General features: G+C 39.4%; 1 protein-coding gene across 24 annotated transcripts in view; it reads left to right on the top strand.

Annotated features, from left to right (window-relative positions):
- LOC100740564 (MAP7 domain-containing protein 1) overlaps window positions 1-17,868 on the top strand; it is a 199,446-nt gene that overhangs the window by 131,441 nt on the left and 50,137 nt on the right. For 9 of the 24 annotated variants that reach the window (XM_012393512.3, XM_012393511.3, XM_024372144.2 and 6 more), the window contains exons 2-3: window positions 1,011-1,579; window positions 2,432-2,694. The exons of the other annotated variants lie outside the window; for them this stretch is intronic. In XM_012393512.3, coding sequence (XP_012248935.1) covers window positions 1,281-1,579; window positions 2,432-2,694 — 562 coding nt within the window. In that variant the 5' untranslated portion in view covers window positions 1,011-1,280. The remainder of the gene's footprint in view (window positions 1-1,010; window positions 1,580-2,431; window positions 2,695-17,868) is intronic. 24 annotated transcript variants of the gene reach the window in all.

The following is a 17,868-nucleotide window of genomic DNA, read 5'->3' as shown; positions in this document are numbered from 1 at the left end:
GCTTTGTTTGCGTTGACACAACCACTATCACCAGTAGCGAACACCAAATACCGCAAACATTACAGTAGCAGTTGTACAGTTACGAAGTCTTGACGTCTGAAGAAAGGCAATCGAATCACCATTGACCAATATTTTCACGATGGCGTTGAATTAATAGCGGAAGGTTATAGCGAACGCTGGGCGTAATGCAAACGAGTCGATGCACTTTCGTGCAGGATGGCAGGCCGCGTGTTCTGTTTCAGCTTTCACGATATGCCGTTTTCCGTGCTGTCGTGGTCGAAAGTCGCCAGTAAATTTTCCAACGGTTGGCAGTTGGCCAGACATTTTTATTACGGCATACGCCTCACGGAATGTTTCCTGGTCTTCGTCGCTAACTAACGCCATTTCCTGGACGTATCGTTTCCACCCTTAGCGTTGCTAGCCGCTCCTTACGCCGATAGCGCACGCTCGTCCCGTGCTTTATGGAAACGACCCAAACTTCTCGATCAGTTTCTCCCTCTAGCTCATTTCACCCTTATATTCTCGTAAACGCGTTTACATCGAAGTTACGTGTGGCCGCTGCGGCGGTACACGTCGGCTACGAGGGATTTGTAGGCCGCGCTCGTGAGCGTGCAAATCGGTCTACGTGTAAAGTTTTTATCCAGAACTATCTTCGTGCACGTTGTTCGCGATGGTGCTCCGCCGTTCCACCCTACGCGAGGACGAGCTTCATCCTCGACCGTTGTAACCGCAGCGTTTAATTATTTCAAGCTGGCTGCTCCTTGGAGATAATGTTTCTTGATTTTACCAAAGTACACGGTGAAATTCGAGCTGTATTTCTCTTACTACATACATATGAAATGCAGGGGTTGGATAGCGTGCATCTGCCGTGGGAATTTTAAATTTCAAGATAAGCCTGTCAGGATGGTAACTGGTCGCTCGAGCATAAGATCCCCGTAGTCGACCACGCATACCATACATATTTCCTTCCTCTGCGTTTATTTCGTTTAATTTAAACGTTGAAACAATAGCTGTAGACGGGGGTCGGGTAACGATGTAGTATCGAGCGATTCTTGCGACGGTGGAACCGCGGGCTACGGGTTCCCTAGAAGCAGACGACGAGGATGTCGACGTTGGAAGCACGTGGCCAGGATTGGTGAAACGTATCCGACGAATACGCCAAGCACCGAGTTGAACGTGCGAGTTCGAGTGCGTTCGAACTTGGTGAACGAGGGAACAGAGGAGGAAGTTAAAGAAGAAGAAGGGTGGTCCGTAAGGGCCACGGCCATGGGGGAGGCAGTATGTTCTCCGAGCTGTGCAGGGAGACTTTGCGGAAGGCAGCCGTGTGCTACAGTTCTGGTCGTGCAGGAAGTTCATCACCATCACCACCAACGTCTCCGCCGCCATCTCCCGCCAAAGAAGCAAAGACTACTGCCAACGTTGACCTGGCAAATGTCCGTGACGCCTGCCACGAAGCCAGAGATTCAGGGACCAGCGGAAGAAGATCACCGCAGCAGCCGTCGTCGTCAGCAACGTGCACTACGGAGTTCCGTGACTTCACAGGAAGGAGATCGCCCACCGCTTCAGGCGACTCCAGGGAGTACGTTTACAACTGTCGCGAAATGCTTGCCTCTCTGGTATACGATCGCACGTCGCGTTGCTTTTGATCTCGGCTCGTTTCATATTCTTATCTGTTTGTACAGATTGAATGACATGATAATCTAAAGAGGGATGAAGTCAAATGTCAAATGTTTATAAAGCACGTAAGCTTAAATGTCAATTGTCCGTGAATCAAGAAAATATGCAAAGGTATGCACAATTTGTTTGAGAAGTAAGGGAATTGCGAATATATTACGTCGAATATTGATCATATTTGTAAAAATTGTTCGTTTTATTCATCGTTAACGGTTAACCAATCATCGCCTTAATCTTTAATTTTATATGGTACTCTAAAAATTGTATATGGTATATAAAATACGCTAATTAATATATTCGTGTCATCTTGTTAAACGATCTCAGAACGAACACTAATCAATAATCGAAGGGATATAAATTTCATTCCTTCTCAAACAGACCGTGCGTATACATCTAAGTAGAATATCACAGTGCATAAAGTGGATATAAAATAGTGCCGAACCAGACACAGTCCAAATCTACTTATTCCCTATTCTATCCGCAATGACGCAGTTCCTCAATGCGGGCGATAATCTTTACGCTTATTGAAATCTTTCCATAAAAATTCAATGTTTTTCAAGCCAATCAAAGAATATCGTCGAGATCGAGCCACGTGGGGAATCGTACCGGAAATTCGATCGTTCCTACGAGGCCCGGGGGTTCGCGATTTCCGCGCGGCTAATTTAAGTTCCCGTCGAGATCGAAAGTTCGTTAACGATCGAATTGGCCGTCTGGCGAATGAAAGCGCGTAAACGTATTCCCGTCACGGAATCCCCAGGAAGCGTTCAACGGTGTCCGGCGATTTCGGGAAAAGATTGGGCTGCCCCGAAGCGAAGGACGGGAAGCGAGGTTCGGTTACGGCAGACACGAGGGACGGACGATCAGTGTCCCCAGAAAAGGGACGACAGTGGGAAGACAACAGGGGATCAAGCGGAGGATACGAGTATGGCCGACCAGACTCGAGACTCGGTAGACAATCCCCTGGATCTCCAGGATCGTCGCCCGAACCAGAGGACAACTCCTCAACTTCTGGCGACGAAGGTATTGTTTCTCTTTGTCGTTGATGTTTCCTTGCTAGCGTGCCATAGCACATGCTACAGATAGAGCATTTATTTTTATGGAGAATAGATCGATATGAGAATAGTAGAAAAGCGTCTATGTTGGATTTTTGATTGTTTATACATCCTCGTTCACAAGTATTAAGACGCCTGCTGGTTTCGTACAGAACCCGATAACTGAACCAAATTGTTATAATTAATCAGCTAATATTTCGTATTTCGAATTTGTAGAATTTCGTATTCTGTACAAAATATAAGGCGTAAAATTGTGAAGGTTATTTGCAACAATTTTAGATCGGAATAATCAATTAACAATCATACGTTGGTGTTATCGTAACTTCCTGGTCTAAAATAGCCGAAAATATCTCAGATGAACTAAACAACCCGAACTTTATATCTGACATATGGAATCAGTCAGTGAATAAGGATATATAAAACTCGATAGAACATCTAATTACTATATTAATATAAATATATATATATTTACAAATCGAATAGTATAAATATCAAAATTGACTAAGACAGTGGTCGAAGGATACGGCGTTTAATTAATTATCAAACTAAACAGATAACACTTGACACTGATGGCATTGATTGATCGAACGATTAAATCTAAATTCTTAAAATCTAATTCTTAAAATCGTGACCTACAACGCTAATTTTCAATCCACCATTTACAGAATGAAAATTGGGATGTATCTGAAATTATTTATAAAGCGATGTTACGTAAGTGGTACATGGTCTACAGTCTGAACAATGTGTGTTTATAAAATTTAGCCAGCATAATTGATAGGATCGTTAATGGCTTTAAGCAAAAACGAAAGTAGTTATGTGGAACAACTTGTCCGTCGTATTCGTCGTCGATACACGATAATTAACGGAGGAAATCGAGTTTGCCAAGCCAGTGGCCATCGTGATAGCTCCATCCAGGCAAATTAGCAGCGCAAGGACACGCGAATTGAGTTTTCGAAGTTTGTCCGGAACATATTCGCCATTTTTCTAGATATTTTTCCAAAGCTCGTTTGCAGTGGATGATAAATATTAGCAAACTTCGATTGGTAAAAAAAAAAAAGTTAAAGGAAATCACAGCATCCGCGAGAGTTCTCTCAGCTTCGTTTATCTTGTTCGTGTATTCGTCGCGGCACGAGTACTCGCACTTTAAAAAACTTGACTATCGCACGTTCAGAGAGCAAATATTCACTAAGTTTACGTACGTTCGCAGTCTTTTTTGAATTCTCGAAATAGTAGGCGGGCACGTGAACAATTCACCAGCCTTTTTACTGCGCTAACGCGATTTTCGTTTCCCAGAACTAACTTTCCACGAGGGTTGTATGGAAGCTTTTATGGCATCAAGCAAACGCTTTCAATACGATTAAATGTTGAAAGGCGCGTGAGGTATTTAAATTTCTAAATTCCCAACTTTAAAAAATTTCAAATATTTTAATATGCAGAACATTAAATAATTAGATTTCCTTAGTTTCTAAGTGTCACAATTTTCTAGTATTTAAATATTCCAACGTTAAGAATATTTGATTTTCCAGATTTTTAAATGAATCAAATATTGAAAGTTTTCAATTTTAAATGTCTTACGATTGGACTCGAATAAGAAGTTTTCCACTTATCGTATCGTCTAATCACAGATATACTTTTCATATGACATCGTTAAATGTATCACTGAGCAACTTCAGCGATCTCTTTAAATCATCTGTCTCCGATCTAACGATCCTTCAAATCCAAAGGTAGATTACGAACAATTAACTCACAGTCAGCTCGACTTCTTGTCGTCTGCGGTATCTCTGTGAGAAATTCGTTTGTGAAAGAAGAGCGCGATTTACCGCTACGGCAAACCAGCCGGAAGTTCCTTTCCCGCGACGCTTTCTTTGTCAGACTTCAAACGACTTTCCGCCTTTTTATCGAGCTACTCGTCGACGATCTTCTTCGCCGCGAAAATTTGTCCCGTTCCGGAAAGCGAAGACGAAGAATTTCGTTCGATAAAATTCAGCTGATTGTGAGGTACTCGGTGACTGACCCGCACAAAACAAATGAATCCCATTATCGAGTCTCTTTCATTTGTATTTTGCGTACTCTGCCATGGATGTTTATACGAACGTGTTCAGTAAGCAAACTGTGTTCATTGGCGTCTTAAATAATTTTTCATATTTTCATTTTTCTGGGAACGAACGAAAGTTAAAGGCACACTTTCGCAAATTTCACTTCGTTTAATGCTTTGAAGTTTCCAGTGAAACTCGATACTTTCCTTCATATGATTTTGCATACACTGCATTACGTTCGCGATGGATTCAATGCTGTATGGTAACAAATATTCGTATGATTTTTCTGTTTTATAAAATTTAACATAAGTACAGTATCGGTCAGAAGCATTTCGACATCTATCCGTTACATATATTGGAAACCTCTAAGAAATTTTAGTTCATTTTGTATAATATAGAGAGAGAAGAAGTAACAGCAAAATATATATATGCGAGGAGTATTCATAACAATTTATATTGAATATATACAGTGGTATAATAATTCACCCCGAAGAATTACTCGTATCGATTATTCAAGATCACATTAATCAAGCAGATAAAAACTAAATTACTATATATCAAATGTCTTCATGACAAATAACATACCTGCTCACGCGCTATTTAAAAAAAGAAAAAGAAACAATTCCAGAGTAAAATCGGCACGATACGTATAACCTAAAAATACCTATCGACTCGAATCTACATCGTATTGGTTGTCAGCAACCGTGTTAAAAGTAGATATACCAAAGCGTTAGGAAATCCCAGGCCGTAAAATAACAGATCGCGGAATACCCTTTTGCTCGTTTCTTCGAAACTTTTCCCTCGACTAACTAAATCTAAAATAATTTCTCGCTGTTCGTTCAATGCGTCGGCGCAACTAATCAACTCTGGAGTCGTATCTGTATCGCAAACGTTCACGTAATCCCGAAACAAATCACTTTTGATGTGACGTTCTATTCGATCAGGTCGGATAGGACAGGAATTGGGCCGCGATTCAACTTCTCGCCGTTTGAGAGTCGAAATTTTGCCACGCTGTCCGATATTTGTTTGGCCTAATTCGCTTTCTTTCTTTCTTTCTTTCTTTTTTTTTTTTTTTTTGCCGAACGCTTGGCGAGTTTCGCCAGTAGCAATGCATAATAACGAATGAAACACGATGTTTCGATGTCTTCCGTTTTAATTCGAGCTGACGCAACTTCTTTTCGTTTCTGAACGAGACTGTTGGCTCGTTGCATCGAACGATTTCGATCCTGGCCGTCGAGAAAGCTCGCGAATATATGCGATGCGCTGGTCGGCAATGCCTTCGAGCGCAAGAGACGAGCTGTCTAGAATTCACCGAGATATTCGAGAGTACGAGGAGCTCCGCGTCGACAAACAATTTTTTATCAACGCCCGGCGTGTTCTCCTATCGATTTTGGCTCGTAATCTCGACAAGGATTATGCGGAAGTGAGCGATACCCGTGTGGTGAGGGAAATCAATAATATCGTTGGACGATGATGCGCCAAAGGTAGAACGATAACGCTCCGTAATTGTCCTGTACTAGTTCATACTTGTGAAGACTGTCCATTAAATGTACAGGAATGTTTACGATCACCGAAGCGTTACAAAAAGAAATCTCAGATCTAATGAACTTATAGCATTCAACAGGGAAGTGACAAATATTTGACCAATGGAAACTTTGAAGTAAATCTGCTTGGTATTATATCAAATCGAGTTTTTTCGAAAACTTATTCCACTGTATTTATATTATATTTCCTGCAAAACTTTATACTTGAAGTCGAATTACTTCATAACTGTATCACCATATTGTTCATGGCGCGCAACGATATCCGAGCCCTTGTTCGCTCTCCGCAGTCTTCCGACAACTCTGACGCATAATCTCCGACGGATTACGGAGGAAACATCGAAGATAAACGCGAATCTGAAATCGGAATTGGCACGGAACCGCGACAAAACCGTTTCGACGATCGATGCTCGCCTTTGATCGGCGTAATTGTTTCGAAAGCAAGTAGTAACGAAACGTAGAAGCTAAAGCTTGTTGATGGAATAGGATGTTCTCTCTTGTCTCGCTTGAACGTCGTTACACGCTGGGATATCGTGTACTTACGCAGGGAAATAGAGAGAGGCAAATAGAAGATATGGACAAGGAGGAAGTGAGAGAAAGGGGTTACAGAAGCCTGTGAATTATGGGCGTTAGCAGGTCGGCTTGATAATGCGGTCTCGCAATGCGGTACAGTCGTTTCCTACGATTTGCGTTGTTTAACGAACTTGCGTTCCGCCTGCTTCCCTTCATCGATCGAAGATTCATCATAATCCTACAACGAGAAAGTACGTTAGAACGTTAATGCTCCTTCAACGTGGCAACGTCCACGAGAAGCCTCTTCAACTTGGAGATCTTGTTTGCGATCGCGGCGAACCAGTTCCGGACTTACGTCGAGCTCTTGCTCTATCTTTGGTATGTAAATGCAGATTACGCATCTGATGAATATTTATGGGATATATGTCGGCGATTCACGTGCAAGTGGTTTTTTCTTACGGTGTACTCCCTCGGAGTTGAAGAGTTTGTAAATACGTAGTTGAATAGTCTAAGGGTGTAGCCTAAGGGGTGGTTGGATGTTGTTCGTGGGAGTTTTCGTTCCTCCGTCGAAGTAGCAATTTCAGCGTCGTGCTTTTGTGTCGATGATAACATGAACAATCGGTGGTAATTGATTAAAAGGTAAATTTTAATTACGTTGCGACGCCACGAAATTAATATCGATCGCGGCAGGTTCGTGGTCATAGAAACTAGCCGATTAAAATTATAATATCCCCGATTTTCCTGGCTCAGCTACGCCGCTTTCCCTCATTTTGCCCAAACAATTTCCAGCATCCGATTCCGGCTCTTTATTCTCAGTTTACCGTTGTCGAAGTTTCGTTGCCGTTAGAATTTAGGATCTGTGGGTATCGCGTGGAGGAGGAAACTTTCCGCACTTTCATAGACTTGTCGAGAATTCTATCGAAGTTTCCATGTCACGAAAAGGGATTGCGATGAATTGTTTGGTCGCAGCACGTGGAAACGTTCCCCGCGGAAGCTGCCGGAAACGTGTTTGCGCGTTGTCTTCCGTGCCGTGTTTACGTAAGTTCGGACCGCTCGGCTCTTCTTCGAAACGGATTGTCGCGAAAAACGTGAAAGAAAAAAGGAATATTATACGGAAAAGTAGAACACCCGATAAACGTAGAGGATACCCTTGCTCGCTCGTTTGCACGAGGATCATCATCTATATTTCTCTCGTAATTTTCTTCGCGAGGATCATCATCTCTATCTCTCTCGGGTGATTTTCTCCCTCGCTTTTCGAAAGGAGAATAAGTCCATAGAAAATCACAACGCGCTTCATCCTGGCAAACACGTCAACATCGATATCCGTGGCGGCGTTATCGATACTGGTTTTTAATTGCATCCCACTCGTGTAATCCTAGATTAATTGCCCTAATCACGTGCGATGAGCTTGAGCGAAGCACACGAGGCAAACGGAAATTTCAGTATCATATAATATATCGTAGCTTTACGATCCTGCTACTTGAAGGAAACTTTTTTTGCTATTTTCTGAGGAATTAAGATATGAAATATTTTTCTATCTGTATAAAATAAATACGAAAGATATCATTTTAATAAACAAATAATATATATAATAACTTTTAACAATTATCATCAAGGCAAATCGTTTCATCGTGGTAAATTTTTGTTGTTATTTTAAAAATGAATGAAGTCAAATGGAATTAAGTGTCTTATTATTGTTTAATATCAGATAAAAAATTGAAATGTCATCGTAGAAAATTTCAACCGTGTTAGCCTTTAAGGTATAACAGGGTGGTTAAATCGGACGTTCATTCTCTGTTATACAAAAACAATAGTTACTCTTCTTGGCACTCGTATCGTCCCTTTTCGACGTGGCTATGCTGCTGACTAGCTGTGGTACGAATATATATTGTTCGTACATAGCAAGATGGTTAATGGAAGAAATGTAGGTCTGATTGATTTATGATGCAATAGGACAACCTTCCGTGACATATTCCTAAAAATAGGGTACTCGTATTTTTCGTTGCTGACCGAGATGCAAGTCTGTTATCTACATCTACAGATCAGAGAAAGAGCGAACAAAGTATCGTCTGATCGAGCAAAAGTTTCTACTTTTGTTCGACAGAAGTTGAAGCCAAAAAGTGGAAGGTACGAAGATCTGCGCGATATTTTCGACTGTCGATTGACCGATTGTAGTATGAGACTTCTATTCTCACAGTTAATAATCAACGCTATATAATACACTATATAAGATCGTAATTACTCGAATAACATCAATGAATAATTCCATTTAGAACACATACAATTTCTCACCAATAATACTGGAAGTAGTGTTCCAGTAAAGCCTGCATGTATTAACAGTAGCAAAGAACCCTACTTAGCTCTTATTTTATTGACTAGAAGTTACGTATGGTATGAAACATATATTAGACGCTATTTTTGCTTAGTTAAACAGTACGTATCTTATCGCTGCACCGTCTCAAAATGGCTGATAATCAGAATGATACTCGAGACTCTACGTAATTCAGTTGATGGGCCGTATCGATGATCGAAACAAATGTCAGGTCCCTCGAGAAGGACGAAAGTAGCAATTTCTCGGGGATCATTTGAAGGGTGGTTTCAGTGATGGGACGTAATAAGTCGGTAGTCGGTGTCGATAGGAATCGCTGACTTCGGTCTGGCTCCTTCGAGCCGGGAAAGTCCTCACGATTGAAGAGGGAAGCCTTTTCTTCCTCTGCCGCGCGATACTACAGCAGCCGAAAGTGCCGAAGTTACCTCGCGGCTTGCCAACTTGGAACACTTCAGACCCTCTTCACCGCTTTGCTTTCGTATACGCGATTTCTCTCTAACCCTTTTGCTCGACTCGTGCTCCATCTCGCGCATTTCTTCCCTCAGAGTCGAGGCAATTTCGCAAGGACCGTACTCTTGCTCGGAATAACGAACAAGAAAATACCCACGTATACGTAAGCTTCCGGCGAAATTCTGTCGCGCCTTATCTGTCTCCGCGATAAATTTCCGCGCCAACTCCGAAAATGATTTGTGGCTCGTATATAATTCATGTAAGAAGTTATGCATATATATGGGCTGTCGTGTATCTGGCGGAACAGTCAGGTATAGCGTGACTGTACGTGAAGAAATGTAAAATGCAATTTTTTCGTTCATCCTCGGGACGATATTTCTCGACTAGATAAGATATTGAATTAAAAAATTTGCCGAATTCGATTACATGTTCGAGCTCTATTTTCTCAAAAACGAAAATCTTAAACAAACAAGAATTTTACCGTATATTTTTCTATCTTTTCTCACACGTAGAATAATCTTCGATCAATTGTTATCGAATTATACATGCACGTGTGTTCAACGAGTTTTCAAACTCGATTTTCTCAAACACAGAGTCTTGTCCGAAGAAACTTTATCCCATATTTCTGATTCATGTTTTCGGTAAAACCATCTCGCCTCTAAACCAAACACCGGAAGTACGCTCTTAATTTCTTAATGCTTGTACATACCTGAATCTTCTATTCACTTGTTGTCTGTTGAATTGTTTTTTGATTCCTGTCTTTTCTTTGTTTCGTTGCAGGTGAGTATTCCACAATATGGATAAGGAGGCCCGTTTAATTCTGAAAAACGAAGAATCCAGCCAACGAGTGCACATAAGTATAACAGAGGTTGAGAAAAAGTAAATTAGAAGTACGTCGAACGTTGGAGAAATTCCATTTACGTGGCTAATCACGAGCCAAGGGTGGCTCTTACGTTTTTCGTCGAGACCACTTTGCGTTTTCGCTTTTTTTCTGCTTTTCTACCACCACTATTGTACCAAATTAAAAGACCTAGGCTTTCTCGTGCCGAAGCCAATTCGTAGCAGGCTTCTCGAGCCTTATTCGAAAACGCGGAGACACGGCCTCGTCTGTAGGCTATCCGCGCTTTCCTCGGCATTTTTCATGAAAATAGAGTCCATTGTTCGCGCGGTGATCGTCCCTGGACGAATAGCTTCGTTCTGGTAATTGGAGCAGACCTGGCACGGAGTACCAATTAAACTTATATCTAGCGATGTCTTTGTTGTCGCCGGTTGAATGCGGTCGCGTGCCTAAATTCCTAGCTAAATGAGTTTGCCGGCCATTGATTCGGTAACGATGTCGCGGTGAAAATTCCCTCGCTCGTATTTCGATAAACGACGAAATCGTGGTAGCTTGATCGGATCAAGGAAGAATATTATCCTGTTAACCGAAGAAGACGAGATAACTCGTCGTTCGTATCGTGTTCGTCTTTTCGGGAATGAATTTATTCTGATCGGATATTTTTTTTATGGAATTTTATTAGTATTATTAAATTTCTTTCTATAAAAATATATATAGGAGAGAATTCTATACGATATGTATAGAAGAAAGAAATTAGACTTGTAACTTGCCAATTGTAAATTGATATTTATACTTGGTAAATTTTTGTGTAAAAGAGGCTGGGAAAGATAAATGGACAACGGAGAGAGATATAGGAAATAGTGGTAACAAATGAAATACTTAAAAACACAAAAGGGAGTCTTAAAAATCAAAGAAATCGTAGTTTTCTCGTAAATCAAATCTAGCTTTAATTATTTCCATTCGATTGCCAATCTCTTAGACATAGGAATAAATGATATCGTATTTACATTTACATGGACTGAAGCCATTCTGAAGCCAACTGAAATTGATTTGTCTCGACGAATTTTTAATTCATATAAGCATATTATAAATCATATATCATATAAGCATTCATATAATCATAAAAGTTTCTAATTAAGGGGCGAACGGTTTATCGTATTATGTGATATAATACACCTTGATATTTCAAGATAGATAAAAATTAAGATTTATAACGATACCGACGGAGGCGAAATGGAATTTTTTTCCAGTTATAAAATGTCTATCTTTCCTTGGAGGAAAACTTATTGGCTTTATCGCGGAGAAAGTGTCACTTTCGTAGCTGTTAAGCGAGGCGTGGAATTTTCATTACGCTCTCTATACTTGGTAGTTTCGCGTTTCATTCGCCAAGATTTTCCCGGCGAATTCTCCTCGTTACGTAGTCTTTATATAACCGGCGTTTCTCCACGCGGCACGCGCGATAAATACATTCTTAATCAGCGTTTCGTAAACACCGTGCTGAGAGTGAAGTTCTCGTCTCGGAATAACAGGCTCATCGGACTCGTTTCGAATGCTAATTAACCGTAGCAAATTCTAACGAACGATCCGTTTTATAAACCGAGTTAAGAACATGGCTCTAAAGACGTCGTACGAACTTACCTACGAGGAAGCAGATCGCTTCCTTGTTTCCCCTCGTTTCTATCATCGAGTTCTCTTCTTGCTTCGACGGCAGATTTGATAGAAATGGAAGTACGGCGAAACGATGCTGTAGATTGATCATCGCGAGATTATTATAAAGTTATCTCGATGGAGGATCATCTTCGAACATTTCGCTGTATATCGTAGCGAATCGCAGAACGTCCTTCCAATATCGCAGTAGCAAATACAGGTACAAATACAGTATAAATACAGGAGGATTTCAAAGTTATCTCCATTACCAAGTTATTCTGTTACGATCAATTCTTCGTATTCTTTGTCCTCGTTTGTTCTTTTTTCGTCGCTATTATGCAGTGACTACAAAAGGTATTGACACACCAATGTATTTATTATAGCATTTACATGCCAATAAATTAGTTCAAGTTATATTAAATTTCGTATTATTTAACAGCAACGTTTACTCGACCACAAAAATTTGATGCTATGAGAATGAAATGCCAGGTTTAATAAAAATAAAAACGCTTGATTGGAAAATAAGGATATATGCAAATACTTTTTGTAACTATTGCACATCTGTCTGTCTACTGTCTAGCATCTACTTTTTGCATAATTGGATTTTAGTGCGTTTTTTCACGATTTTCTATACATGTATGGTCACATCTGGAGATTGTAGGTAATCAAATTGAATCAGTTTCCGTTCTAAATCCTGGTAAACACTAATTGCAAATATATGCACGGATTTCACAAAATACGAACACATGGTGTAGCAGGAAGGTGAACCGAGTGGTTTCTCTCATGGCTGCTTTCTGATCGATCGATGGAGGATGCATTTCGTTGATAGTTTCTTTTGCTCGGTTGGTTGCATTTACGTTACGTTATCGCTTTTTCCTTTCTTCTCGCACTCGTTCTCGCAGTCGAAGTCGTTTAAAAATTGCACCACGTGAAAAGCTTTTACCATAATTATTGCATTGTCCGACAAGGTTTATTGTTAATTCTGTCGTAGCCACGACCAATGGTTTTCGTTCTCCGTCATGCACTTTTTATTATTTTCCCTGTTACATGTTTCATTGTTCTAATACTCTCAAGTAGGAAGGTTCTCTCCACCGAAACAAAATAATTACGCAACGTTTCTGAAAGCGTTTATTAAGCCGTTTTCATTTACAAAGATCTTGTGTTCTAAATACGTTTGCCTTTTATTTCCTTTCAGACTTCTCGCGTTTCATAAAAAACAAAGCTATCAAATTCTTTCAAACTCGGTGTTGTATGTATACGTAACACTGTACACTCGTAAGTTATTGATTATCTGAACAATAAATGTATTTATTTTCGGTAAAAGTACTTCCAATACGATAATACGTTGACTTTATAAAACCGCTCGAAAAGATATGTTTCTATTGATAATAAATAAAATAATTTTTATACAGAGTATAGGGAGAGAATACAGTAAGTCACATGCTTTATGTTTTAGGGAAAGACAATGTTTAAATTCAGCACGTTGTTCATCGATCTCGTCTTCCCAGAATTATCTCCCTATTTGGTTTTCAGACTAAAAGTAGTGCGTTTTTTCACCCTCTTCATGGTTTTACAAATATTTTATAAATACGTATCGACGTTAAAATATTGGAAATATTAAAATATTGTTTCTTAATAGTTATACCTCTATTTGATTTATAAAACTTCGTTAATCTATCAGTTACATTGAAAGACCTACATCTTCGAGCTCAACAGGTTCTTTCCATTTTCTACAGCTTTTTCATCGCAAAGTAACAGAATCAGAAGTCATCAAAAATCAATGAAAGGATCAGTATTTCCCTTTCCTATTTTATCAAACCAGTCGTTTTCGGAATAAAGGTGTTTTTCGCACTTTCCTTTCACTCGTTAATTTTAAATTATCGATATAGTCAACAAAGTTATTCCACGGTGTTTTAATTAAATTCGACTAGGGACACGAGGGTGCATGTGTTTCTCGATACGTGCCTAACATTTCTCGTGAATCGCGTTCACGGAGGCTCTCGTGGCTCCCTCGAGGCAGTCCCGACGACGACGACGACGACGAGAGTGCTCGTTGCGCTGACATGGTGGAAACGCAATGAAAATGCTCGACAGTTAAGAAACGCAGACATCAACGATGTCCTACGTGAGAACGCGCCGTTGACCGACAGACTGTGCAAGAAGAGGGTCTGAATTGAGTGGCGAACATGTTGTTTGACGAAGAATGGTCTGGCAAAGAGGCAAATGCGGAAAATATTTGGAGCATCCGAGTAACGTCGTAGTAGAGGGTTGAAGATGATCCATGAGATTCATTTGATACAGAGGAACTCTCTTTATGAATGGAACGCTTCATTTTTTATTAACGCTAGAGTTATTAAATCCATAAAAATGGTAGGATACAGATTTTCTGTTCTTGCAATTAGTACACTAAAAACATGCAAGTGCTTTCGACAAAAATAACGTTGACATTTATTGAAACAGAAATGCAATTACATCTATATATATCTACTTATTTACGTGTGTACAGTGCACAGCAGTGAGCATATGAATAGAGAAATACTGGAAAATTCAGGCAATTGTATTATGAAAAATCGCATTGTTATTGTTTGGAGAAAAAATTCTTTTAATAAAATAGCAGGAAATCTTTATATGACATCGAACTTCGTTAATAATTATCAAATGCTCAATTGAACAAAAATTTGGAAGCAACTCTATATTTACAATGTTTCAAAGTACACGGAATATATTTTCAAATGCTTTTACAAAGAAAAATAGGCCTGAAAATTTTCACAATGCGATTAATTGAATTTACAAGCGAGCATTTGTCTATTTGTACATTCACCACTGTACATATTACAAATAGGTAATTGTACTGTTAAGGCTGTTCGTGAAGGAGAAAATACGGTACTTTCTCGACTACTTGTTTCTTTAATTTACGCATTTGTCTCTGAATGGTATACAGTTTGGCGTTGTTAATTACTGATCCTAGCAACGAAGTTTCCGTGTATTTATTACCGGCAACTTTGTCCTGGTTAGAGCGTCGTAAGCTCGCAGAACTAAGTTGTAAACCGCCACAGCTTTTTATTTATATCGCGTTATGTTTAAACTGACAGGCCAATGTACGATCGCGTGAGGGGCTGTTAATAAATTTTCAACGACGTCAAACTGCCATTATGGAATACATAAAATGCACAGGGGCTGACTAATGGAAAAGATGTCTACAGGCAATTAACGTATTTCCACAGGGATTTAGCTGATCCATTTAATGGTCGAGTAAGACTCGTTTTATGCCAAATTGTAGCAATCCTGTAAACGAGATCGTCGAAAAAAAAAAAAAAAAAACGGTGTCAGCCGTAAATTTCGTGCGAGATCCGTTTCTTAAAGATAATTCTAATGAGGAATTAAGGCGAAACGATACACGCGTAAATTCTCGAAGCAACTGCCTCGAGATGGCTATCTATCACTCGAGCTAGCACAATGTGTTCCGTGTAATAATTACCAGAGATTTTTTTCTAGTCTGAGGTTATCAATCATTTACGCAATACAACAGACGCGGTAACGAACCAAGTGTGCTATTAGCAATGAAAAAATTCCGACATACGCCAAGCTGATGCATAACTCTTTTACTCACTTACCGATTCGCTGAACACTTCGAATCACGGACTACCAGCGATCATACATATAATATAATCATAATAAATAATTCATTCTTTACATTTTTAATTCTTTAGTTGGCTACGCTCCGTTTCACAAGTATTAGGGCACCTACTAATTTCGTACGAAACGTAAAAATCAGCCTAAAACATTAAAATTTTATGTTCTTGCAAGATTGAGATCCACTATACATAGAAAGTAAGAATGTGTTTAAACTGTTTGGAAGAATTACACTGGTATAGTAAATTTGTAATATTTATGTGCTATCTTGAACAGATTTCTAATGTAGGTATTGAGAAAATTGAAGATGGATTAGATAGGACGCTGGAAAAAGAGTCTTCAAAATCTGAATCTGTACTGTAAATCCATAGCATGAATGGAGGCAATTAACAAGAAATACGATGATGATGCGAATGTCAAAATTGATCAAACTGATGGGGAAAATATGGACAAGAAGAAAATTAATTTCGTTAACGTTTCAAGTGAAATAATAGCTTTTAAAGGTTTTATCAATTTCCTACTAATTTTTTAGGTGTACTTAAATTCTCATAAGTATACTAATATTTATGCATGTAGCTACTACAACTGGAAATGTGACATAACCGCCCACTTGAACATGAATGTTTAAAGTTTAACAAATTGGTTCGAATCAGATCTTTGTGGACGAAGTTGCCTTAGTTTCTTGTATCTACTGTAATTTCGTGGTCAGACGCCGTCGATTATGGAAAGTGGGCTGTCGTTAATTCAGATGTACTGGGCGAGCATAGAAAATGACTCGTTTAATCTCGTCTCCTTTTTTCCCAGGAACTCGACATTATTCTTGCTCGCGATCTCACCGAGAATGCGAAAAATACACCTTCGTGGAAAAAAGGAGCCTCATTAAACGTTTCTTTGTCTGCAATTACATGCTTTACTAAAATGCGATGGAACGAACGTTCCATCAGCCTTTGTTTTCTGATTTTCGGAGCAATCCGCGAATAACGTAGGTTTGCCATGCAGCAACTCCTGCGAACTATTTCGAACATAGGTACAATTATTTCATTGAATTTAAAACACTGTTGATGGTAACATGAATAACTGATTGTTCGTTTGAGAGGAAAAGTGGGTAGGCTAGTTGGAGATAGTCAACGTTGAATATGTTGATTTTTTTTTGTTTAACTGTGAAGGTAGCAATTTTCAACACGAATGAAGGAAAAATGCTACGTAATTAATGTTCTCTGGAAACGAGCGTGGGAGAATTTCCTTGAGTGCCTGTTGGTTATTTACGGTCTCTCTTCCTATTTTTTCGGTTTCCACAATACCATCTTACTCGAGGTGAATGAATTTCTATGCTGGAAATTTCAGCTGCGTTATTTAACAGCTAGTCGCACTATAAGTCGATTGGTTTTTTACGATCACTTGTAGAATTTTCGAATCTTGTTTATAATTTCTTCTTTCAAAAAAATATCCTGTATTAATCGTAAATAGTATTTGAGATATTTCATAATAATCTGGTATAAGCAAGATATTATTACTGGCTGGCTTTCGAAAGTTAATTTCGATTTCACATGAATCTTCGAGTTTTCATTTCGAGGGATCATATGACTATCAGAATATTCGAGTGTTTGTGATCTTCGAGTGGAATCGATGGCGCGTTTGCGTTATTTTGAACCAGTGCATGGAAGAAGGCAATAACAGGACGAGACTCCGTCCGAAGCATTCGCGATATTGCACCAGGAAGATAGCCCTGGCGTATGTGGAACTTGTAATGAAATTCTATTGGTTAGTAACTCCGACCACAGTCTCCGTATCCTTTGCTCCCTCTTTCTGTTTAACATGCGTGGACACACGTGCACGCAACGTGTACATGTCGATGCCAGGACACGAGCGTGTCGCTTGGTAACATGACTTAACTTGGTGCGACGCGTTGTTCGTCCTTGGATCAAAAGGATATTGACCTTTGTCAGGTGGCAGAAAGAATGACATTTTCAAATTAGGTAGAAAGCTTCAGATTAGATGGAAATTTTCATATTGGATAAAAAGTTTCATATTAAACAGAAATTTTCATATTAGAAATATTAGAAGTATTAGGAATAGGGATTTTAAGAATATCGAATTGTTTGTCTAACTGTAAAAAGAAATTATATTACAGGAATTTTTATCGTCGCATTTTGAG

Source organism: Bombus impatiens, unplaced genomic scaffold (assembly GCF_000188095.3).
Source record: "Bombus impatiens unplaced genomic scaffold, BIMP_2.2 scf_3474, whole genome shotgun sequence".
NCBI classification, from domain to species: domain Eukaryota; kingdom Metazoa; phylum Arthropoda; class Insecta; order Hymenoptera; family Apidae; genus Bombus; species Bombus impatiens.
The sequence above is the reverse complement of the archived record's forward strand: the minus strand, read 5'-3'. Positions and strand labels throughout refer to the sequence as shown.